This window comes from Orycteropus afer, unplaced genomic scaffold, assembly GCF_000298275.1.
Source record: "Orycteropus afer afer isolate SDZICR_OR568_19922 unplaced genomic scaffold, OryAfe1.0 scaffold00099, whole genome shotgun sequence".
Lineage (NCBI taxonomy): Eukaryota > Metazoa > Chordata > Mammalia > Tubulidentata > Orycteropodidae > Orycteropus > Orycteropus afer.
This window is the reverse complement of record NW_006921686.1, coordinates 6,174,466-6,198,731: the sequence shown is the minus strand read 5'-3', so window position 1 is coordinate 6,198,731 and position 24,266 is coordinate 6,174,466. Positions and strand designations below refer to the sequence as shown.

The 24,266-nt window shown below is 40.9% G+C and overlaps 1 protein-coding gene across 1 annotated transcript in view; it reads right to left on the bottom strand.

Moving 5' to 3' along the window:
- The window catches only part of LOC103198898 (zinc finger protein 234-like), a 29,307-nt gene extending 6,061 nt beyond the window's left edge, over positions 1–23,246 (bottom strand). The window contains 5 exon segments of the mRNA XM_007943104.2: positions 6,747–6,873; positions 19,100–19,184; positions 19,783–19,857; positions 22,111–22,170; positions 23,005–23,246. Coding sequence (XP_007941295.2) covers positions 6,747–6,873; positions 19,100–19,184; positions 19,783–19,857; positions 22,111–22,170; positions 23,005–23,246 — 589 coding nt within the window.
- Positions 23,247–24,266: the final 1,020 nt, after the last annotated feature.

The following is a 24,266-nucleotide window of genomic DNA, read 5'->3' as shown; positions in this document are numbered from 1 at the left end:
TGTGGTGGTTATTTTTGTGTGTCAACTTGACTGGGCCTGGCTGAGTGGCTGGGCAGCTGGTCAGAGTTATTCCCCATGATAAGAATGGCAATCAACTCCATGGTGGGATCTACCACAAGCAGCTAAGTAGCTGCTTTGGGTATGTGATCTGCTTCTCATATATAAGCAGCAGCTTTGGGACTGGTCTGTAGCTAATGGCACGCTTGGACCCTGCATGTAGCCGTGTCATTTGGCAGTCTGCCATGCTCTGCTGACCTTTGGACTTACAATAGACTTAAATTAATGGCCTGCCGTGTGGTTTGGTAACATCAGGACTGTGCCTTTTTTACTTGTCAACCTTGGGCTTGGCAGGTTCAGCAGCCAGCAGCTGTCTAAGTGAAGAAAAGCCTCTAGCTTCAGTGGGCCGGGAGCTGAAGGCAGAGCTGAAGCACGAAGCTGAGGGGCTTTCAACCGGTGCGTAGAGCCTGGAACTTTGAATTTGGACTTCTAGCCTCCTGAACTGTCAGAGAATAAACTGTTTGTGAAGGCCATCCCATTTGTGGTATATCTTAAGGCCATCCCATTTGTGGTGTATCCTTGTCAGAGCAGTACTAGATAACCAGAACACTCTCTATCTTTCAGACTGCAATATGAATAAGGACAAGCATTTACATTGTTTCCTGCTTGGTATTCACTGTCCAGAAGAGTGAATGGCACAAAGTGGGCACTCAAAAAGGGCATGTTGGGAGAATAAATCAATCCTTATTTGATGTGCTTGTGAACACATAAGCCAAGTCATAGAAGTGAAAAGCTTTTCCAAATAAGCAAAGTAAAATAGGATAGGAGCAGGAAACTGGAGTTTTGCTGGAAAACTGAAAGGCTGCACCGGCACGACCACTAAGAGACATGCTGCCAAGAAGAAAAGTAAAGGCAGCAAAAACCATTTTAGTGAAAAGAGAGTGTGAGGGCCTATGCCCAGGTTCTTTCTGAGGCTTCTAGACTATCACTTTGAAAATATTAGTGAAAATCTATGGATGTAGATAAACTGACCACCCTTACAACAGGTTTTCAAGTCAAAGATCACAGTCCTTAGTGAGCTTTCAAATAAATTTAAAAACATTAAAAAGAATTAAAAAAAAAGAAGAAAGAAAAAAGTATCAGCCCATAATCATAAGGGAAAAAAAAATGTCATTACAGGAAATGCTTTCTGGTTGTTGTTGTTGTTGTGAGGTGCTGTCGAGTCATGTCTGACTCATAGCGACTCTATGTACAGCAGAATGAAACACTGCCCAGTCCTGTGCCAGCTCCACGATCCCTGCTATGCCTGAAGCCATGGTTGTAGCCACTGTGCCAATCCATCTTTTGAGGGCCTTCCCCTCTTGTTGACCTTCCACTTTACCACGCATGATATCCTTCTCCAGAGAATGGTCTCTTCTTACAACATGACCAAAGTAGGTGAGATGAAGTCTGGCCATTCTCACTTCTAAGGAGCATTCTCGCTGCAATTCTTCCAGGACAGATTTGTTAGTTCTTTTAGCAGTCCATGGTACTTTCAGCATTCTTCGCCAACACCACAACTCAAAACCAGCAACTCTTCTTCAGTCTTCCTTATTCATTGTTCAGCTCTCGCATGCATGAGGCAACTGAAATACCATGGCTTGTGTCAGGCGCACCTTAGTCCTCAAGGAAACATCTTTGCTCTTCAGCACTTGAAAGAGGTCTTTTGCAGGCAATTTGCCCAGTGCTATACATTGTCTGATATCTTGCTGCTTCCAGTGGCGTTGAGTGTAGAACCAAGTAACATGAAGTCTTTTAAAACTTCAGTCTTTTCTCCATTTATTGTGATTCATCCAGTTGTGAGGATTTTTGTTTTCTTTATACTGAGGTGTAATCCATAGTGCAGACTGTATATCAATTTTCATCAGTAAGTGTTTCAAGTCATCCTCAGTCTCAGCAGGCAAAGTTGAGTCCTCAGCATATTGCAGATTGTTAATGATCCTTCCTCCAATCCTGATGCCACATCCTTCTTCATACAGTCCAGCTTCTCAGATTATTTGCTCAGTGTAGAAGCTAAGTAAGTATAGTGAAAAGATACAACCCTGATGCACTCCCTTCTTGATTTTAACCCATGCAAACCCCTTGTTCTATCTGAACGACAGTACAATTAAGTGTTCTGGAATTCCCATTCTTCTGAATGTTATCCACAATTTGTTATGATCCACACAATTGAATGCTTTAGTTTGCATATTCAATAAAGCACAAGTAAACATTTGTCTGGTATTCTTTGCTTTGAGCCAAGATCCATCTGACATCAGCAATGATAGCCCTCATTCCACATCCTCTTCTGAATCCAGCATGCATTTCTGGAAGTTCTCTGTTAATACAGCGCTGCAACCATTTTTGAATTGTCTTCAGTAAGATTTTACTTGTGTGCAATATTAATGATATTGTTAAAAAATTTCCACATTCTTTGGGATCACCTTTGGAAAGGGTAAAAATATGGATCTCTTCCTGTCAGTTGGCAAGGTAGCTGTCTTCGAAATCTCCTGGCATAGCTGAGTGATTGTCTCCGCGTGCCATCCATTTGTTGAAACATCTTGATGAGTATTCCATCAATTCCTGGAGCCTTGTTTGTAGCCAGTGCAGCTTTGACTTCTTCCTTCAATACCATTGGTTCTTGATCATACGCCACCTCCTGAAATGGATGAACATCAACCAATTCTTTTTGGTACAGTGGCACTGTGTATTCCATCGTCTTGTGATGTTTTCTGCATCATTCAGTATATTGCCTATAGAATCTTTCAATATTGCAACTTGAGGATTAATTTTTTTCTTTGGTTTTGTTCAGCTTGAGAAATGCCAAGTGTGTTTTTCCCTTTTTGGTTTTCTAACTCCAGGTCTTTGCACATTTCATTATAGTAATTGACTTTGTTTTTCTTGAGCTGCTCTTTGAAATCTGTTCAGCTCTTTTATCTTGTCATTGCTTCCATTTGTTTTGTCTATTCTCCGTCCAATGGCAAGTTTCAGAGTCTCTTCTGACATCCATTTTGGTCTTTTCTTCCCTTCTTGTCTTTTTAATGACCTTTTGCTTTCTTCATGGATGATGTTCTTGATGTCATCCCACAATTCCTCTGGTTTTTGGTCACTGGTGTTCAATGCATCAAATTTATTTTTTTAGATGGTCTCTAAACTCAGGAGGGATATAATCAAGGTCATATTTTGGCTCTAGTGGACTTGTTTTAATTGTCTTCAACTTCAAGTTGAACTTGCATATAAGCAGTTGATGGTCTGTTTCACAATCAGCTCCTGGCCTTGTTGTGGTTGAAGATATTGAGCTTTTCCATTGCCTCTTGCCACAGATGTAGTCAATCTGATTCCTGTGTACTCCATTTGGCAAAGTCCATGTGTATATACACCATTTGTGTTGTTGAAAAAAGGTATTTGCACTGAATAAGTCATTGGTCTTGCAAAATTCTATCATGCAATCTCCAGCATTATTTCTATCACCAAAGCCATATTTTCCAACTACTGGTGATTCTTGTTTCCAACTTTTGCATTCCAATCACCAGTGATAATCACCACATCTTGATTGCAGGTTTGGTTAATATCAGACTGCAGAAGTCTTCAATTTCCTCATCTTCTGCTTTGGTGGTTGGTGCGTAAATTTGAGTAATAGTAGTATTAACTGGTCTTCGTTGTTGTTGTTGTTGTTATGTGCCATCAAGTCAGACCCGACTCATAGCGACCCCTTCTTGGGTTTCCGAGGCAGTATCACTACAGAAGTAGAATTGCCCAACCTTCCTTCCGAGGAGTGGCTGGTGGGTTTGAACCACCAACCTTCTGGTTAGCAGTCAAGTGCTTTAGGCACTATGCTACCAGAGCTCCTTGTAGGCATATGGATATCATCCTATCACTGACAGCACTGTACTTCAGGTTAGATCTTGAAACATTCTTTGTGATGATGAATCCTACTCCATTCCCCTTCAATTTGTCATTCCCAGCATAGTACATCATATGGTTGTCTGATTCAGAATGGTCAAAAATGGTCCATTTCAGCTCACTAATGCCTAGGATATCAATCTTCATGTATTCCATTTCATTTTTGAAATGCAGTTGTAGAGGCTGGCAAGTCCCAAGTCCGTGAGTCAGACTTCAGTCTGGAGGCTTGTCTTTTTTTTTTTTTTTCAGGCTTGTCTTCACTCCATAGCTACAAGGGTTGATGAAAACAAGATCTGCAGGTCAGATGGGAGGCTGCTAGATCACTGGATGTACATGCTGATAAATCTCAAGATAGGCAAACAATATGGCAGAGTGCTGGCTAAAGTCCCAAGAACCAGAGGTCAGATGATGATGAGCCAAGTGAAGGATCTAGAGCAAGCAAAAAGCCAGAGAGCTTTGCCAGAATGTCCATATATACTGGATGCAGGCCACACACTGGAGGAAACTCCCTTTCAACTGACTGGCTACTCACAGCAGATCTACATGAAGGAGAATACATTTTATCAGGTCTCATCTGATTATATCAGATCACAAGGTAGGAAGGACTATATCATGACATAACTGCCAAACTATATCATAACTGCCAAATCACTGAGAATCATGACCCATCCAAGATGACATACAACCTTAACCATCACAATCACCTATCTATCAGCTATCTCCATGACTTAGGAAGACAGACAGGTCCCTCTGCACATTAAATCATTCCTTAAGTCAATACATTTGTATAGATACCTAGGACCACTCCAGGCTCTGAAGAGACATCAATAAACAACATAGACTAAAATATTTCACTTCTGGGAAATATTTCCCAGAATGAGAAACAGGTGACAGGCAAGTAATAAAAAATATACGTGACTAAATAAGAGAGAACAAGGATGGTATTTTCAAAAGAGTGGACAGACAAGGCTTCTCTCATGATATTAAAAGTGAGCAGAGACCTGAAGGAAGGAAGGAGGGCAGGAAGATTTTAGGTGAAAGAGTACTCCAGGCAGAGAGAGCAAAGAAAGAAGTTAAAATAAAAGCATCTAGCAGGCATAATGATCCCACAAAGATTTCTAAATCCTAATTCCCCAAACTGAGAATGTTAGGTTCATGGCAAATGGAAATTAAGTTGGCAGATGGAATTTAAGTTGCTAATCAACTAACCTTAAAACAGGAAGACTATCCTACAATACCTGTTGGTCTATTGTATTCAAAAGGGTACTTTAAAGCAAAAGAGCAAAGCAAGAGAGTCAGAGGGAATTTGACTACAGAAAAAGAGTGATACGGTGTTGCTGGCATTGAACGTGGAGAGCAGGGGCCACAAGCCAAGGACTTTGGCATCCTCTGGAAGCAGTAGCATAGTGCCTAAGGCATTCAACTGCTAACCAGAAGTTGGTCGTTCAAACCCACCAACCACTCCACAGGAGGAAGACTTCTGTAAAAATTTACCACCTCGGAAATCCAAAGGGGGTTGCTGTGAGTCGGAATCGACTTGATGACAGTGAGTTTGGTTTTTTTTTTAAGCAAGGAAATTAATTTTTCCCTATAGCCTCCAGAAAGGAAACTAGCCCAACTGCTATCTTTATTTTCCACAATGAGAGTGATGTTTGACTTCTGACCTACAGAACTGTAAGATAATCAATTTGTGTTATTTTAAACAATCAAGTTTGTAGGAAGTTTTTATAGCAGAAATAGGAGACTAATAGAACATCCTTGGTGCATCTGAGAAACAAGGAGGACAATATGACATGAACAAGGATAGACAGTATGGTCAGAGAGGAAGTAGGGTCTAAAGACCATACTTGTAGGATGGTTCGTTGTTGTTGTTATGTGCCATCAAGTCAGACCTGACTCATAGTGACCCCTCCTTGGGTTTCTGAGGCAGTATCACTACGGATGTAGATTGCCCCATCTTCTTTCCGGGGAGTGGCTGGTGGGTTTGAACCGCCAGCCTTCTGGTTAGCAGTCAAGTGCCTTAGCCACTATGCTACCAGAGCTCCCTGGTATGAACCACTTTAAGAGGCTTTAACTAAGAAACAAAAGAAGCCATCAAGGGTTTTGAGTAGCAGAATGACTTAATTGGACTTACATTTCCCATGGATCACATTGGCAGCTCATGGCCAGCAGAATTTAGGAAGAAAAGTATATAAATAGGGTACCTGGTACAAAGGCTTTTCAATAATCCAGGAAAGACATTTGGTAATTTAGAGAAGTAGAGGGTTACCACAGATGGACAAACATCTATAAGGATTCCCAGTCTCTTGGTTCTGATCTGAATTCCCTTCCCTATGGTGGCAGCCTTCATCACTCAAATCTTTTTCACCTTTCTAAGTGGCATATATTGTGTTTAAAGGGTTGGAGGCCTTTACATGTTCAAAATGAAAATACTACAGGTATAATTGACTGGAAGTTTGGGTTCCTACTTTATACTCAAGTAATCAGCAGCAATGTTTTACAAACTTTTTTTCTAAGGTAATGGACTTGAAGAAATACCATTCATTCCAAGACTCAGATGCATGCATAAATATGTTATTACTAAAGCACAGGTTGACCTACTTCTAACCAATGTCTATTTTCATTAAATCTCCTCCCACTGATTCTCACACTAGGCATGCACATAGCCAGAGTTTGTGCTGCAATGTGTTCCATCCTTCCTATTTTCTACTCTGTTTTATTTCATAAAAAAATTCTTGGTAGGAGAGTCAGTTCCTAACACTCAGGTGACCAATCAAAACTTGAAAATCTGAGGAGATAAAGATACTCCAAAGAGAGGCTGCCCTTACCCAGTGACACCAGGTTCCTGAAATTCTCAATCATCACATCTTGGTATAGCTTCCTTTGGGCAGAGTCCAGCAGCCCCAGCTCCTCTTCAGTGAAGACCACAGCTACATCCTTGAATGTCACTGCTTCCTACAACATCAAGCACAAGTACACCTTATCTTAGAACTATTGTCCACTTGATGAGGTTGGGGGGAAGTTCCAGATTTTGAGGAGCATGAATCAATGCATACTATCTCTTCTATCCTCTTCTATCCTGGCAAAAGGATTCTCCTTAGCTTCACCAAGAGTACAGCAATGAACAAGAGCCCTTGTATTCTTACATGGTGTCCTAAGAGTAAACACTTAGAACTCTAAATTCTACATACTGGGAAACACATGGTTTACTTTTTGATCCATATTGCCAACTTCCCCAGAAAACATGGCAAATTGATTTTAAATAGAAATTGATAGGACCCACTATCCTCCTAGCATTGACTCTGCTACTAGCACTTTTCTGTAATGTTTGCATAATTAAAAAGTTCTAGTATCCTGTATTACACAGGTATGTAGCATATCCTCTCAACTCTCAAAGCACACACCACATCCATGAATCCAACATTCAATGCACTGAGGTGTACCTGCCATGCCTGAATGGATATTCCAGTGATCTGATCCTTATTACCCAGATGACCTTGGACAAGTTCCCCTATATGCCTTAGTTTCCTCTTTGTATAACGGTTTATACAATGGTTTGTTTTCTTTCAAGGATAAACAAGGAAACACATATACATATATGTATACACACAGGCATACCACATATATCACTCATAACTGTGTGGCACTGAATAAGCATTTAATAAACATTATCTATTACTATTAGAATTATTAGTATCACAATTGTTACGTATTTTAACCCAATTCATAGCTGCGTAGTTTTCCAGGTGTAAAACAAAGAATTCAGATAACTACTGTCTCTAGTTCCTGGGATGTAGACTCTAATCCCTGGAATTTTCTGTTATTTGGGTATCTTTATTATTCATTATGGTCCTCTGGGACCACACTTGGTAATTTCAGCTAAAATGATGACTCATGATGGGGACTGGCCATACCAGAAAGACCACAACATGAAGAGAAGGTTGGAGCTTTGATTCACATCATACCAGCCCAACTTCCAGTACGGGGGTGGGGGTAGGGGGGTTGGTTTGATCAATCGTGCCTATGTAATGAAATCTCAATAAACATTCTGGACATGAAGCACAGGTGAGCTTCCCTGGTTGACAATATTCTTCGTATTGTTACATACTAATGTGCCAGCAGTGTGAACTGACTTTGAGGACAAGGAAAATTTTCTGACTGCATCATGTCCTGACCTTCCCCTATGCCCCTCTCTTTCTGGCTGGGTTTGATTTTTAAGTTTTTGCTATAATAGAACTACCTTTGTAAGTATAGTATTTCTTGAGTACTGTTAGATATTTTAACAGATTACTGAACATGAGAGAGTAGTGAGAATGCCAGCATTTCTGTAGTTACACAGTCAAAAGTGAGGGTGGTGCTGAGTCTGCAGTGGCTGTAGGAAGGAAGAGCAGTGGACTGTGGCTTTACCCTGTGAAGCCTTAATTCCAGGTAGCTGGTATTAGACATCATTTACACCACAGAACTAATAGTGTGGATTTATCAGTTCTGAAAATGCCAAACATCATTTCATGTAGGTTGTAGTTTCCTGTCTGATCACATAAGATAAATTTCAAGTGAAAATTAAAATGGCAAAAATAAGAACATTTAAAACTGTGATCATATAATGGTAGATTCTGTCCCTTCTTCACTCATATTTTAAGACCATGTAAGTATCCTTGATTCTACAAGATGGTAAAGCAAGTTAAAACATTTTACATCACCTTGGTGATCTGGGAGCTCTGGTGGCATAGTGCCTAAGGCATTTGACTGCTAACCAGAAGGCTGGCAGTTCAAATCCACCAGCCACTCCTCGGAAGGAAGGTTGGACAATCTACTTCCGTAGTGATACCGCCTCGGAAACCCAAGGAGGGATCACTATTAGTTGGATCTGACTTGAGAACAGTTGAATTTGACCCTCCCTGGCAGTCTAGTGGTTAGGAGTCAGTGCTTTCACCCCCACATCCCAGGTTCAGTTCCCGGTCAGGGAAGCCTTTCTATTCGGAAGGAAGGTTGGTCAATCTACTTTTGTAGTGATACCGCCTCGGAAACCCAAGGAGGGGTCACTATGAGTCGGGTCTGACTCCACAGCACACAAGAACAACAATAGTAAAGAAAAACATTTTTATAACTATCATATATTCAATTATAAATGAATAACATCATTTTTTCATATATTCACTGGCCATCTCACCATCTGTTTTTCCTCCTTTTTATCTATTCGTGACCTTTGCCTGTATTTCTGTTGAAATTTCATTTATATGATGATTCTTTAATAGTTCTATGATAAATTTTATGCCTTTTTCTGGTGTGGATACCATAAACTTTTACACTCAAAGTTGTTACTTTTTCTTGTAACACTGTATGTTAGATTGGTTTCTCTAGAGAAACACAAAAACCAGCAAAGTGTATATATATGTATATATTTAGAGAGAGAGAGAGAGAGAGAGAAATTTATCTTAGGAAAATGGCTCACAAACGTATAGAAGCTGGCAAGTCCAAAGTCCCCGGAGGAAACTTTGGGCTGGCGGCAGCCTTAGCTTCTGCAACGCAGGGGGCCGAGCAATTCAAGGCTGGCAGGCAGTACACTGGTTGTTGACTCCAACAAAAGATGAATCCAAGATCTCCAGGCAGAGCGGTGGGCTGCTCCATCACGGAAGTTTGTAATCCGCACACCAGGGTTCCAATCCCTCAAAGAATGTCTCTCTTCCCAGGATGTCCCTGGATATCTTGGAAGCAGGCCACACCCCTAGGGAAACTCCCCTTGGGCTGACTGGCCACTCAGAACATAGTCATCTGATTCCATCATGGGAACAACCACACAGAACTGGGGTCCAGCCAAGTTGACACACAGCTCCAACTATCACACACTGTATAAAGTATTTTTTCCCCATGGAGGAATTTTAAAATTTTAATGAGGTTAGTTACTGTACTTGTCTGGATGGAGATCTGAGCACCTCAGTGCACTTGAGGAGGTGGACAATGGAAGAGAAGAGGTGCCCAGTGAGGAGTCAGGGAAGGAGCAGTGTCACCAGTGCAAATCATTACTCAGCATGCCACTCCAGGCATCCACACCACAGGATGCAAGTCCTTATAAGTAGAGCTCTTTTTCGCTCCTCTTGTCTTTCTCTCATTGAACAGAATGCTTAACTCCCCTGACCCTTGCTTGGTTTCCTGTCGGGCTGAGCAAGCTTCTCATATTTCACATGTTTAAAATGAAGAACAGACTGAGCACCTTCTCACTGAACTACTGTGAGGAAGCCAGGCAGAGAAAGAATGCAAGTGCCTGGCAGATCTTCTAGTATTATCCTGGGATATTTTAAACTAAGGTTATTTATCACTTTTGAGAAAACAAAGTAAAACACTAAGGAAAAAAAAAAGACCAGTCAGTACAACACACAGGAGGAATGACTCCAGCACAGAAAAGCAGAACCCAGGTTTTCCTTTGTGGCAACATCCAAAATATTGTCGTTAAGCAGCAAATAGGCCCTGCTGCACTGTGCCCTATTTAAATAATCTATCTACCAAACAGCTAATGCACCACACGAATGAAGTACTTTTGACATGTGGTACACTGCTTGAAGAAAAGGATAATTTTTTCAGAATTGAGTTTTAGGGGGAAATATTTGATATGGGAACAATTTCATTGTAGTCTTATTTAAAACAATCACATTTCTGGCCATTTAAGGTACAACTGTTGGTCTGTACTCATCTGAAACAAAAGAGAAAGAAAAACAAAACAAAACAAAAACTCTACAGAACTAATAGCCTATAGACACCATGACCTTCTCCACCCTGAGACCTGAAGAACTAAATGGTGCCTGTTCAAGGCCAAAGTAGATGGACCCGAAAGAATGGGAGAAAAATAGGGAACACAACCTTAAATTCCTAAAAATAAAAAACCCAGACTTATCGGACAGGTTGAGACTGAGGGACTCCCCAAGAATATTGCCCTGAGACATTCTTTAAACCTTGAACTGAAACAAGCCCCTGAGGTTACTTTTTAGCTAATAACAGACTGGCCCACAAAATTAAGAATATTACCCATGACTACTGTGTTCCTTTAAAAGACAAATTATCTGTATGACACCAAATATCAACATTCACTTTAAAACAAAGATGAGAATGTAAGTGGGCTGGGAAACTAGATGAATGGAAATGGAACAACTGGAACAGAAGTATTGAGAATCTTACTTGATTATTAAGCATGTAACCAATTTTTCTGAACAATTTGTGTAGAACCTGTTGATAGAGAACCTAAATTGCCGTGTAAACCTTCACTGAAAATACAAAACTATATTATTTGAAAACAATAAAATTCTTAAGCCACTTAAATAAAACAAAGGTGCAACAATTGAATTGGAAAATGATATAACCACATACAAAAAAATCCACTAATGTTTCACAATAGTAAATGAAAAATGGGCAATTTAAAATAAAATGTATGTAAGGCATTTGACTGCTAACCAGAAGGCTGGTGGTTCAAACCCACCAGCCACTCCTCAGAAGGAAGACTGGGCAATCTACTTCCGTAGAGATACCGCCTCGGAAACCCAAGAAGGGGTTGCAATGAGTCAGAATTGACTCAACAGCAGTTAATTTGTTTATATATATGTGTGTGTGTGTGTGTGTGTGTGTATAAAATGAGTATGAATAAGTTCTGAAAGTACATATGGAAAAGAATATGAGAAAATAAAACCAGTTCATTAATGGGTACTCGGAAGGAAGGCTGGGCAATCTACTTCCATAGTGATACTGCCTCAAAAACCCAAGGAGGGTTCACTATAAATTGGGTCCAACTCAACAGCATATAGCAACACCACCAATACAACAGTAAGTGGGTAAGGAAGTAGGAGAGTGTGAGAGCTGCTCATTCCTATTCCTTTTTTACTCTTATTTTTGAAGGGAAAAAAAATAACAGAAAAACTAAAAACAGATACATAGTAAGCCAAAAACATACAAAGCAAGCACCTGGCAACAAATAGGCCCACAAATGTTCTTATTAAGGCTTTACAAGAAAGAGAAAACCGAGTGTCCAATCTGAGTAGTGAGAAGAAATTTTAAGAGCAAAAAGGTAAGTCTCACTCACCATGAACGTATTCATTTTTCTTCCTACTTCTGGTGATGTGCAGAGTGCTGAGTTACACAGAGTCCTGGAAACAGTGAACTAGGGAAGAAGAAAGACATCAGGGGTAGTTAGGGAAGTCACTCACCTTCATAGATGCTTACTGTGAATTAGCCAATGGTCCCTTCGTCTGGGTGGCTGTAGCTGTACATGGGTTGATGTGCAGAGGATGGCATGGACACCAGATGCCCCTTACCCCTTTCAGTCTGGGTTCACTGAATGCTCTGCACAGCTATATATGGTAGTCCTATCATCAGTGTTGCCTTGTGGCCCTCAAGGTAGCAACTGTGATGCTGAGACAATAAGAGTCCGAGTAAGAGTCAGCTCTGTGGTTTATAAGTGTGTGTATGTGTGATTCAAATCCTGGTATGGCTTCTCACTAGCTGTGTTTTCCTGAACTAATCAATAACAACTCTTTGCCTCCATTCTGTCAACTGTAAAACAACAGGTAAAAGAATCCCCACTGCTGAGACTGGTACAAGTGGAAAACTCTTAGAACTCTATTGTGGTGGTGGTGTTGGGTGCTGTCCAGTCGGCTCCAACTCATAGTGGCCCTGTGTACAACAGAATGAAATACTGCCCAGTCTTGCGCCAGCTTCACAATCCTTGCTGTACTTAACCCCATCACTGCAGCCACTGTGTCGATCCATCTTATTGACGGTTTTCCCCTTTTTCGCTGACTCTCCACTTGACCGAGCATGATATCCTTCTCCAAGGAATGGTCTCTTCTATTAAGGACTCTATCAGGGTTCTTATTTCTTTGCAGGTATAGAAAGGCACATGATATTCTATATAATGCAATTATCCTTATAAATTTAATTCTACCAAAGGAACATGGTAAGATACATATACTTCTGATGTGACTGCTTTTGAGTGAAGGTCACGTGTATTCTCTGACAAATCTGTTAAATGGGTTTGACTGTATTCCCTTATAAATTGTTGCCTTAATGATAATATGTAAATCGGCACAATGTTTTCCTAAAAGATATGAAAACAAGTGAATTTCTGTCATTAAGCAGAAAGATCCTAAAAAGGCCTTTTTATCAATATAACAAGATATATAACACAAATGCTGGTAAATCTTAAAACTATTCCTGAATGTTTTGAACTAAGCATGTATATATATATGTAGGTATCCTTTGATAAAACTAATTTAATTGTTCGTTCTTCTGGTGTCCATTGTATATTCAGTGTTTTCACCAACACCATGATTCAAAGGCATCAACTCTTTGGTTCTATTCATTCACTGTCCAGCTTTCACATGCATATGAGGCGACTGAAAATACCATGGCTTGGGTTAGGTGCACCTTAGTCTTCAAAGTGACATCTTTGCTTCTTAACACTTTAAAGAGGTCTTTTATAGCAGATTTGCCCAGTGCAATGTGTCTGATTCTTTGGCTGCTGCTTCCATGGGAGTTGATCATAGAGCCAAGCAAAATGAAATCCCTGACAGCTTCAATCTTTCTCCATTTATCCTGATGTTGCTAATTGCTCCAGTTGTGAGAATTTTTGTTTTCTTTGAGTTGTAATCCATCCTGAAGACTGCAGTCTTTGAACTTCATCAGTAAGTGCTTCAAGTCATCTTTACTTTCAACAAGCAAGGTTCTGTCATCTGCATATCGCAGGCTGTTAATGAGTTTTCCCTTAATTCTGATGCCATGTTCTTCGTATAGTCCAGTTTCTTGAATTATTTGTTCAGCATACAAATTGAATAAGTATAGTGAAAGGATACAACCCTGACGCACACCCTTCCTGATTTTAAACCATGCAGTATCCTCTTGTTCTGTTCAAACAACAGCCTCTTTCTCTATGTACAGGTTCATGTAATTCTGGAATTCCAGTTTTTCACAGTGTTATCCATCTGACGTCAGCAATGTTATCCCTTGTTCCAAATCTTCTGAATCCAACTTGTATTTCTGGAACTTCCCTGTCAATTTACTGCTACAACGGTTTTTGAATTATCTTCAGCAAGATTTTAGTTGCATGTGATATTACTGATATTGTTTGAGAATTTCCATATTCTCTCGGATCACTTTTCTTTGGAATGGGCACAAATATGGATCTCTTCCAGTCAGGGTGCTATGTACCTTTTTACATAGTTAACATTATTAGCATTCTATACAATCCCCTTGGTGGGCCACAAGCACCTCTAAGCCTGTTCTGTCATAGATAAAATTTTGTTATAAAGAATCAATTGAAACCATTGGAAACACTCAGAAATGTGATCCAGTGTTAATTTCATGTGATTATAGCCTTGGAAACCCTATGGAGCAGTTCTACTTTGCTCTATAAGGTTGCTAAGAATTGGAATCGAATTGAAAACATCAGGTTTTTGGTTTGACATAACTAAAACGGCCGAAGTGGGTCTGAATTGGACTCTGTTTTGTCTGAAGCCCCTGTTTCTGCTTTTTAGGGTATGTGATCCATGACCACAATCTTGACCCAGATAACTTGTTCTACAACATTCTGAAGTGGCCCTCCCAGAATGATACAGACAACAGCTCTGGAGTTCAGGTAACCGGGGCTAATGTTAAGCCAAGAGGAATTCTTAATAAATACGTATACATACCATGTTGAATGTCAACCAATGAAATGTACTCACATGTTTCTTTCCCACCATGTACAAATTTCTGATAAAAGATAAGCACTTATGTTTCCTCTTAGGAATGCCATTTTGAACTTTCATTTGGCGCTTCCCAGTTTGCAAATCTTTGAATATGAGGAAAACTCTCATTTTACAGAAACTGCTATATTTTTAACATCTTAAATTATAGTGAAGTTTAAGAATGCAAGGCCCTAAACAAACAAAAGAACTGAAAATAACAAAAACCTTAAAGCTTCCAGAAAGAAAATATAGCTTACCTAAAAGAAGTGAGAATAGACTAACAAAAAGAGAAACATTGAAGATCTCAAGTAATATTTCCAAAATGAAGAAGGAAAATAGTAATTGTGAACCCTGAGTTCTAGGCTCAGCTAACATATCATTTTTGTGAAGGAAAAACAAAGACGCTTAAGCTAAACAAGGACAATGAAAATTTATGACTACATGATCCTGGAAAGATAGATTAGAAAGCACAATGGTAGGAAAACATTTGTAAATATGCTGGTGATATAATCATAAAAAGGGAAGAGAATCTTTTGAGCAAAAGTTGAAACTAAGTTTGGCTATATAGGGATCCATTGCAATCCTACTTTCTACATTTATATACACCTAGAAATTTCTGTAACACGTTAAATAAAGGAAAAAAAAAAAAAACTCAACTATGCAGAGTACCACAACAATTTTGCCACATACCCATAAACATGCATAGGAAATACAAAAGAGGAATATAGTGACATGTTACAGTTTTACTATAAGTGGAAGTAATTTTTAATTTTTTAAAATGCATTTTTGTATTTTCTGAATTATCTATAGCACAGCTGTCCAGTGGAAATGTATCGAGTCACATATGTAATTTCAATTTTCCAATAGTGACATTATGAACAAGTGAAATCAGTTTTAGTAATGTATTTGTTGTTGTTGTTGGGAGGTGCTGTCAAGTCATCTCTGACTCATAGAGACCTTATTTACAACAGAACAAAACACTGCCTGGTTCTGTCCCAGCCTCACGATCCCTGCTACACCTGAGCCCATCGTTGCAGCCACTATGTCAATCCATCTAGTTGAGTGCCTTCCCCTTTTTCGTTGACCCTCCACTTTACCAAGCATGATATCCTTCTCCAAGGAATGGTCCTTTCTGACAACATAGTCAAAGTAGGTAAGAGGAAGTCTGGCCAGTCTCACTTCCAAGCAGCATTCCAGCTGCACTTCCTCCAGGACAGATCTGTTAGTTCTTTCAGCAGTCCATGGTACTTTCAGCATTCTTCTTCAACACCACAACTCAAAAGCATCAACTCTTTTTCAGTCTTCCTTATCCACTGTCCAACCCTCACATGCATATGAGGTGACTGAAAATACCATGGCTTGGGTTAGGCACATAATAATACATTTAGTTTAATCCAATTCAACCAAGTTAAAAAAAAAGTGAAGTTAATTTTACTAATACATTATTTAATCCAAAATATTATCATTTATACATGTAATCAATGCCAAAAATATCATTGATAAGGTATTTTCCATTTTTTGGTAATAGTCTTTAAACTCCAATGTGTATTTACACTTACAACATATCTTTATTTGGACTAGCCACATTGCAAGTGTTCATTTCAAAGCATGTTTGCTTTGCAGCTACTGGACTAGATAGCACACTTCCACAGTGAGCATTCATTATTTCTGTAATCAAAATATGACATATATATACCCTAATATGGAGGTATGGATTACACCTTAACGTGAAGAAAACAAAAATCATCACAACTGGACCAATAAGCAACATAACGATAAATGGTGAAAAGATTGATGTCGTCAGAGATTTCATTTTACATGGATCTATAATCAACACCCATGGAAGCAGCAGTCAAGAAATCAGACATCATATTGCACTGGGCAAATGTACTGCAAAAGACTTCTTAAAGGGTTAAGGAGCAAAGATGTCACTTTGAAGACTAAGGTGCACCTAACTCAAGCAATGGTATTTTTAATCACTTCATATGCATGTGAAAACTGGACAGTGAGTAAGAAAGACTGAAGGAGAGTTGATGACTTTGAATTGTGGTATTGGCAAAGAATACTGAAAATACCATGGGCTGCCAGAAGAACGAGAAAATCTGTCCTGGAAGAAATGCAGCCAGAATGCTCCTTGGAAACGAGAATGGCCAGACTCCATCTCACCTGCTTTGCTCATGTTGTCAGAAGGGACCAGTCCCTGGAGAAGGATATCATGCTTGGTAAAGTAGAAGGTCGACGAGAAAGGGGAAGACCCTTGTTTTGGTTACTTTGTGCTGCTCTAACAGAAAATACCCCAGGTGGGTGGCTTTAACAAAAAGGAGTTTACAGTTTTAAAGGCTAGAAGTCCAAGTACAAAGTGCCAGGCTCTAGGGGCTGGGTGAAAGCCCCTTGACCTTGAGCTTCAGCTCTGCCTCTGGTTCCCGGTCCAATGGAAGTAGTGGTGTCTCTTCACTCAGGCAGCTACTCGCTGTTGAAGCTAACAAGCCCAAGGTCAACAAATAAAAATGACACAGTCCCAATATTACCAAACTACGTGGCAGGCCACTAATTCAAGTCCAAAGACAGTCCCAAGATCAGCAAGAAACATGGCAGGCTGCTAAATGAAGACTAGGCTACATGCAGGGTCCAAGCATGGCAAAAAGCTGCAGAAACCTTTCTCAGTGCTTCTCCTTATATACTGGAAGCAGATCACATCCTTAAAACAGCTACTGAGCTGCTCCAGTAGATTCTACCATGGAACTGATTATCAATCTCATCATGGGAAATAACTACATCCAGCTGCCTAGTCATTCAACCAGACCCAGGCAAGTTGACATAATCTTAACTACCACAGCCCTTAATTACCACAACCTTCAATGAGATGGATTGACACAATGGCTGCAAAGATTGGTTTATGCATAGCAAGGATGGCACAGGACCAGGCAGTATCAAGTTCTGTTGTACAAGGGGTCACTGTGAGTCAGCTGATTCAATAGCACCTAACAACGTGCCCTCATAGCAACGCTCTACAACAGAGTAGAACTGTCCCATAGAGTTTCCAAGGCTATAATCTTTATGGAAGTATCTGTCTCCAGTGGAACGGCTGGTAGCTTGGAAAGCTGATCACCACTGTACCACCCGGGCTCTCTCTTGCACACTCTCCCTCGCTCTATGACTTTTTATTTTATGTGAAATGAAATCAATTTAAATATAAGAGATGTTTAAGAGAAAGATATTTTAATCCAAAACCTTATCATTTTCAAGGTCTTCCATGTAAAGGTCCAATTTACCTTGCCAGGGCCCACTCCCCTTCAGACATGCAGATTACTATCCCCTATGACTGACAGAGGGACTAAGATAACAGGCTCTGGACACAGACTGCTTGGGTCAATTCCCACTCTACCTCTTAATAGCTGGATGACTTTGGAAAAGTAACATAAACTCTCCATTTTTTTCCTCATACTTAAAACATGGATAGTAACACCTAGTTCATTAATACATAGTCTTTAGAAAAATACCTCAAAACTAAAGTGTGAAAATGTTATTAACAGTGCTTATTTCCACGTGTCCCTTCAACACGTTCTCATTTTTTTATTCAACAAATATTTGAACATTTTCCAACAGAATTCACTACATGAAGGAAACTCGACTAACTGTAAACAAACACCATAACAAGCCTGTACATTCCGTAGCATGTACCTGGGGCTGTGCTGTAAGAAGCCAAGTTTCTCCTTCCTCCTTTCTGAACTCAGAGATGGTGAAGAAAAGGATGCTGTGACATGATACCACGACGGCCTGTCTCCAGGAGAAACCTCAGTGGACAGACATCCCCAGGCACTAGCTCGGGATGGCTCTGTCCTTCTAAGAAGAGACCGTTACAAGTCCTGAAGGGCTCTGCCTCCCGAGGGATCGAGAGCCACGGGCGGATGGCACTACTCGCAGAGCCCCGACCTCATCTCCGTCTTCCCAGGTGCTTCAGTGAAAAGGGCGCTTGTGAGGGAATAACTGTATAAATAGCAAAAGCCCACCCAGCAGGATGTGCCGCCGCTGTTCTAACCCGTGTTTACACGTGTGGTCTCCTTAGTTTCTAATCACATTCCCTCCTGGTAGTTACCATCGTTACCGCTATGCCACAGAGGAGGAAACTAGAGCGCAGAGATAACAAATAACTCGCTAAATAGTACATCGGGTGAAGTAGCAGAGCTGCTGGCTTAAATGGAGGAGTTGTTGAGGGAACCCCATCTTCCGTCCTCCGCCTCCCAGCCTCCGCCGGTGGCCGTGGCTTCCGTGTCCTACCACAGTGACAGCTGAGTCGCGCGGCTACGCCCACACGCATCCAGAAGAGACTCGGAGGGGAACGAGGGAACCGAATTGACTCACCTCCCGGTCCGAAAACCTGGTGCCGGCCTCGTTTTCCCAGAGCAGAAGCTTCTACAAGTATAAGTGAACTACACTTCCCAGAAGTCCCCAGGGGAACAAGCTCCAAGCCCCACCCTTCTGTGGCCAAATGACTGCCGAACAAGGTTCCGAAATACATTCCCCAGAACTACTTGGAGGACAAAGATCCCGATGCTACCTCTTAGAGCGAATAAAATAATTTAATTAAATTAAAAACCTCCAGATTCTCGGAACTCCCGAACTACAGCTCCCAGAATCCCCTTCAGTGTTTCACGCCATTTTACCAGCCTGAAGCTGTTCTCCGAGGCTAGTTGTTGCCCTTGCTTTGAAGCCTATTCTTGGATGCATGGAATTTCTCTTTCTGAAAAAACGTTTACAGAGAGGATGTGAAAAGAGTCATAGACTTAAAAGAACGATAGTAAGGAGCAAACATCACGTAAACTTTTACTAATAGAATTATACTAGCCACTACCAGGAAAAGAAGAGAATAATGATACACTTTGAAGCAGTTGTACACATTTATAAACTTATCAATCTAATGGGAAGAATAGTTTTGATACAAAAAGAATGAAAGGCAAAAAAAATATATGTATATATTGCAGATTTACACTCTCACCTCCTGCTGCTCCATTCAATCCTAGATCTTAGTCTTCATGCAGTAAGATTTCTTGTGGGGTTTTTGTCGTGATTATTAACGCAGTGTGTAGTTACCAAGCAATGTGTAGTAACCAAAATTACATACTTGGGATCAGGTCAAAAGACTAGCTCTGCAACTTACTCTGTGACCTTTAGCTTTTTCGTCATCTGTAAAAAGATAATAATGTTGATATAAGGAACAAGTGAGTAGATACATCTAAAACATAAAGTAATAGTACAAAAAGGACATGGGGCATCCTCCTCCTCGATTTCCTCTAACCTCATCAGGAGGAGACAGAATCACCATCAGCAGTCCAGGGTTGATTCCTATGAGGCCAGAGATGCCACCACCCTTCAACCTTTTTTTTCTTTTTTTACCAATTCTGACACCAACCATCCCTCCCACATACTCAATACTTCTCTGCTGGGTTCGATAGATAATTCGTTGCAATAGCCACACAGAACTCACAGACAGTACTCATGGTTATGGAGTTTATTAGGGAATTCAGGTTCATGAAAGTGCTCAACATACAATTCTTCAATCATCAAGACAGCCTCCCCTCGCCATGCCCAAAGGCACACTTCTTTTTGGCCCATAGCCTGTAGGCCTGGCCTCTGCCCTGCTCTGCTTGAGCAAGTGTTACAAAGTTCTTTGAGCTCTGCCAATAGGTGCATCTAAATGACCCCACTCTGCCAGCAAGACTCCAGACGAAAGACACTCAGCTTTCGTGCTCTGTGGGCAGGCAAGCCCACTGTCCTGTCTCCTGATGTTCTCTCAGTTCTGCTACCTCTATTGCTGACATCTCTCTGCCAAGGAGGTCCAGTACAGGATCTTGGGTTCAAGGATGCGCTCCACTCCACCTCTGGGTCATCTCTCGAGTGCAGTGAGACCCCCCGCTTCTGCCTCTGAGAGGGCTCATGTTAAGCCTAGTGGACTAACAAAACTGATGAATCCCCACCTTAGGGTTCCATACACCTTATTTGTACAATCCCACCCTCACAACAGTACTGTGTACCTCATTTACATTACTAACAAGATATCCAATCCCTTTGGTGGGCCACAAGCACCTGACATTTGCATAGTTCCACCCAGTCATCATGTGGGCACCGCAAAGACCCTGGCTCAAAGAGCTATACTAAGTAATTCACTGCACCACAAATAGAAACACTGCTTGATTCATGATGACTCCATAAAGTTAGCAAATATTATCAACAGGTAATAAACAGGACACAGAAATTTGAAATGGTTTGTTTTATGTCATTAGAATATTATCAATAACTGCACATCAACTTTTAAAATTTTTATTGTGGTATGTATATGTATATACATGTTTGCCATTGCATCCATTTTATGTGTACAATTCAATGAAATATAATTACGTTCACCACATTTATTCAAGTATCACCACTATCCATTTCCAAATGTTTGTCCTCATCCTGAACAGAAACTCAGTTGACCTTGACCAATAAGTCCTTTCTCCCTTCCTTGAAAACCACTAATAAATATTTATGTCTATTTGTAAATGAACAGACTTTTGTAAGGGCAAAAATGGCTACACTCTTATTTGCTGCTAGCTCACATCTGCTTGCAAAGTCACTCTTATATAACTCCTCTTGGGGTGTCCTTAGAGATTGAAAACCCCTGCATCATTCTGGGGGTAGGTGCAGAGATGCAAGTTGACCCTGCCACAGCCCAGGGAGCAGCCTCAGTCAGTAAGCCCTTAATAAACGCCTATATGACCATCATGGAATTGCATGCCTCCTTTGGTGTCAAAGAACCTTAGCCAATTTTAAAGTTAATGGTTTGTGCCTAGACAGTATGTATACGCCTGGGAATGCAAGGAGCTCTGATGGCCTAGTGCCTAAGGCATCTGACTGCTAACCAGAAGGCTGGTGGTTCAAACCCACCAGCCACTCCCTGGAAGGAAGGTTGGACAATCTACTTCTGTAGTGATATTGCCTCGGAAACCCAAGGAGGGGTCGCTATGAGTCAGACCTGACTCAATGGCAGTGAGTTTAGTTTTGGGTTTCCCTGGGTGGCACAGTTACCTTATCTTTATGCAAATAACTTGTCTGTACACATTTTTGCAAACCAGGCACCCCATCATTGGCATGCTATTTTTGTAAGTATGTGTAATGGTTAATGTTGTGTGTCAACTAGGCTGTGCCATGATTCTTAGTGCTTAGGCAGTTATGATGTAGTCATCTCCCAATGATGAGATCTGATATAATCACTGCCTTGATGAAATACACGAGTAACTAACAAGTTGAAAGAGAGTTTCCACAGGGGTGTGGCCTGCTTCTAATACATGTGGACATTCTGGCAAAGGTCTGTGGCTTTTTGCTCAATCTGGATCCTGCATCTGGCTCATCTAGATCTTTGGAGTTCAACCAGCAGCCTGTTGTATTGCCTGACAATCCTGGCATTGTTAACCTTCTCAGCCTGTGAGCTAGCAGCCCGCCATCTTGCCTGACAATCTTGGATTCATCAGCCTTCACAGCCAGCTTCTCTTCTGCATTTAATAATTCACTGCAGTGGCCACACAGGACTCACAGTTTATACTCACAATTATGGCGTGTATTAAGGAAGTAACAGTTTACAAATCAGGATCAGAATGACTCAGGATATTCTTGGATTGAGACAGCCTTTTCTCAGGTGTTCCCACGGGCACACTTCTCTCTGGCCCTTGGTCTCTTGGCCCTGCTGCTCCCTTGGCTGCTTCCTTGCTTGGGCAAGCAGTTCTTCTGCCTCTGCTACTGCTGTTTCTCTGCCACTGCTTCTCATCATCTCTTGCTGTCTCAGGAAAGTGTTACAGCTCTCTTTCCGTCTCCTAGTTCGAAGAGGTTCAGTACAGCAATCTTGGATCCAAAGATGCACTCCGCTCTTGGCTATTCTTTCTTGATAGCAGTGATATCATTCCCTCGCTCATAGTAAGCCTAGTGGGGATGGCAAAACTGACCAATTCCCACATTAGGGTTCCATACACCTTATTTCCATGGTTCCACATCCACATGGGTGCTACACATCTTATTTACATTATTAGCAAGCTATTCAATCCTCATGAGGGACCCTAAGCGTATGACATTTTCATAGTCCTACCCAGTCATTTGGTGGGAATTTCAAAGACTATGGCTAGAAGGGTCATGTTAAGTAAGTCACTGCACCACAGTATTTCTCTCCTGTGTTAAGTCCTTGGTTTGCCTGGATAAGTGAAGACCAACTGAAGGCTTTACCACATTCCTCACATTGGTACAGTTTCTCTCCTATATGGACTCTGTGGTGGGGCTGAAATGTGTCACATTTGAATGGTTTCTCTCCAGTATGGACTCTCTGATGGTCCTGACAGAAGGCTCTCCCACACACCTCACTTTCTCTTCTGTGTGGCCTTTGCCATGAACATTAAGAGCTGGTTTATGATTGAAGCCTTTCCCACATTCCTCACATCTCTGTGGTTTCTCTACAGTATGAAATTTCTGATGAGTTTGTAGGTGTGAGCTCCAACTGACATCCTGATCACAATCATTACACTTATTATACTTCTCTTTCATGTGAACTCTCTGATGAATATCAAGAACTGAGCGATAATGGTGGAGCTCTGGTGGCATGGTGCACAAGGCATTTGACTGCTAACCAGAAGACTGGCGGTTCAAACCACCAGTCACTCACTGGAAGGAAAATTAGGCAATCTAGTTCCATAGAGATACTGCCTGGGAAACCCAAGGAGGGGTCACTATGAGTCAAATGGACTGGATGGCAGCGAGTTTGGTTGGTTTGGAGCTATAATGGAAGTGTTTAATACACTCACCACATGTCTTGAGATTCTCTAAATGTAATGGCTAATGAAGATCAAAGCTTGAGAAATCATGAAATGTTTCTTTACACTTATTACACTGGTAGGTCCTGCATGAATTATACTTTAGTGAACAAATGTTGAAATATTCATTCTGTATTTTCCATAACCACTGTGGTCGTATTTCACTTTTATGGGGCTGGGAGTCCCAGAGCACAGAGATGTGAAATCCAACTGATGCAGGCAGTTTGTTTTTCATGGAAATTTGCTGATACTCACTTTGATAATTTGGTGACTAGTCTGGTATAAGTTTTCTTCCAAGAATCATGGGCTCTCTAAGTTGCAAACTTTGAATTTCAAATGTCATCAGTACCATTCCCTTAATGGTTCAGTACACAGTTCTTATCTTCAGAAACTGGGATAGTACTGCCCCAACCTGGCACAGGGAATCATCTTGTTTGTGGGACTCAAAAAGTATTTATTATGGAGTCCTAACACCCAGCTGAGTCACTTGCAATTTGTTGATTTGACAGCAAGATATTTCTTCATGTGATTCTCTGTCTTGAACAGTCCCTAATGCCCTTTGATTCTTCTGTCCTATGAAAACAAAGAATTCAAAGATGTGGACAAATGAATGCTTTGTGCAGATTTCAAGATTTGACACTGAGGACACAAAAAGAAACCATAGTGTGTTCAATCTGAGTACTAAACAGGCATTTTAACCGAAATAAAGGTAAAAAACAAAAACCAAAATCACTGCTGTTTAGTCGGACATGACTCATAGCAACCCTCCTTGGGTTTCCAAGGCGGTATCTCTATGGAAGTAGATTGCCCA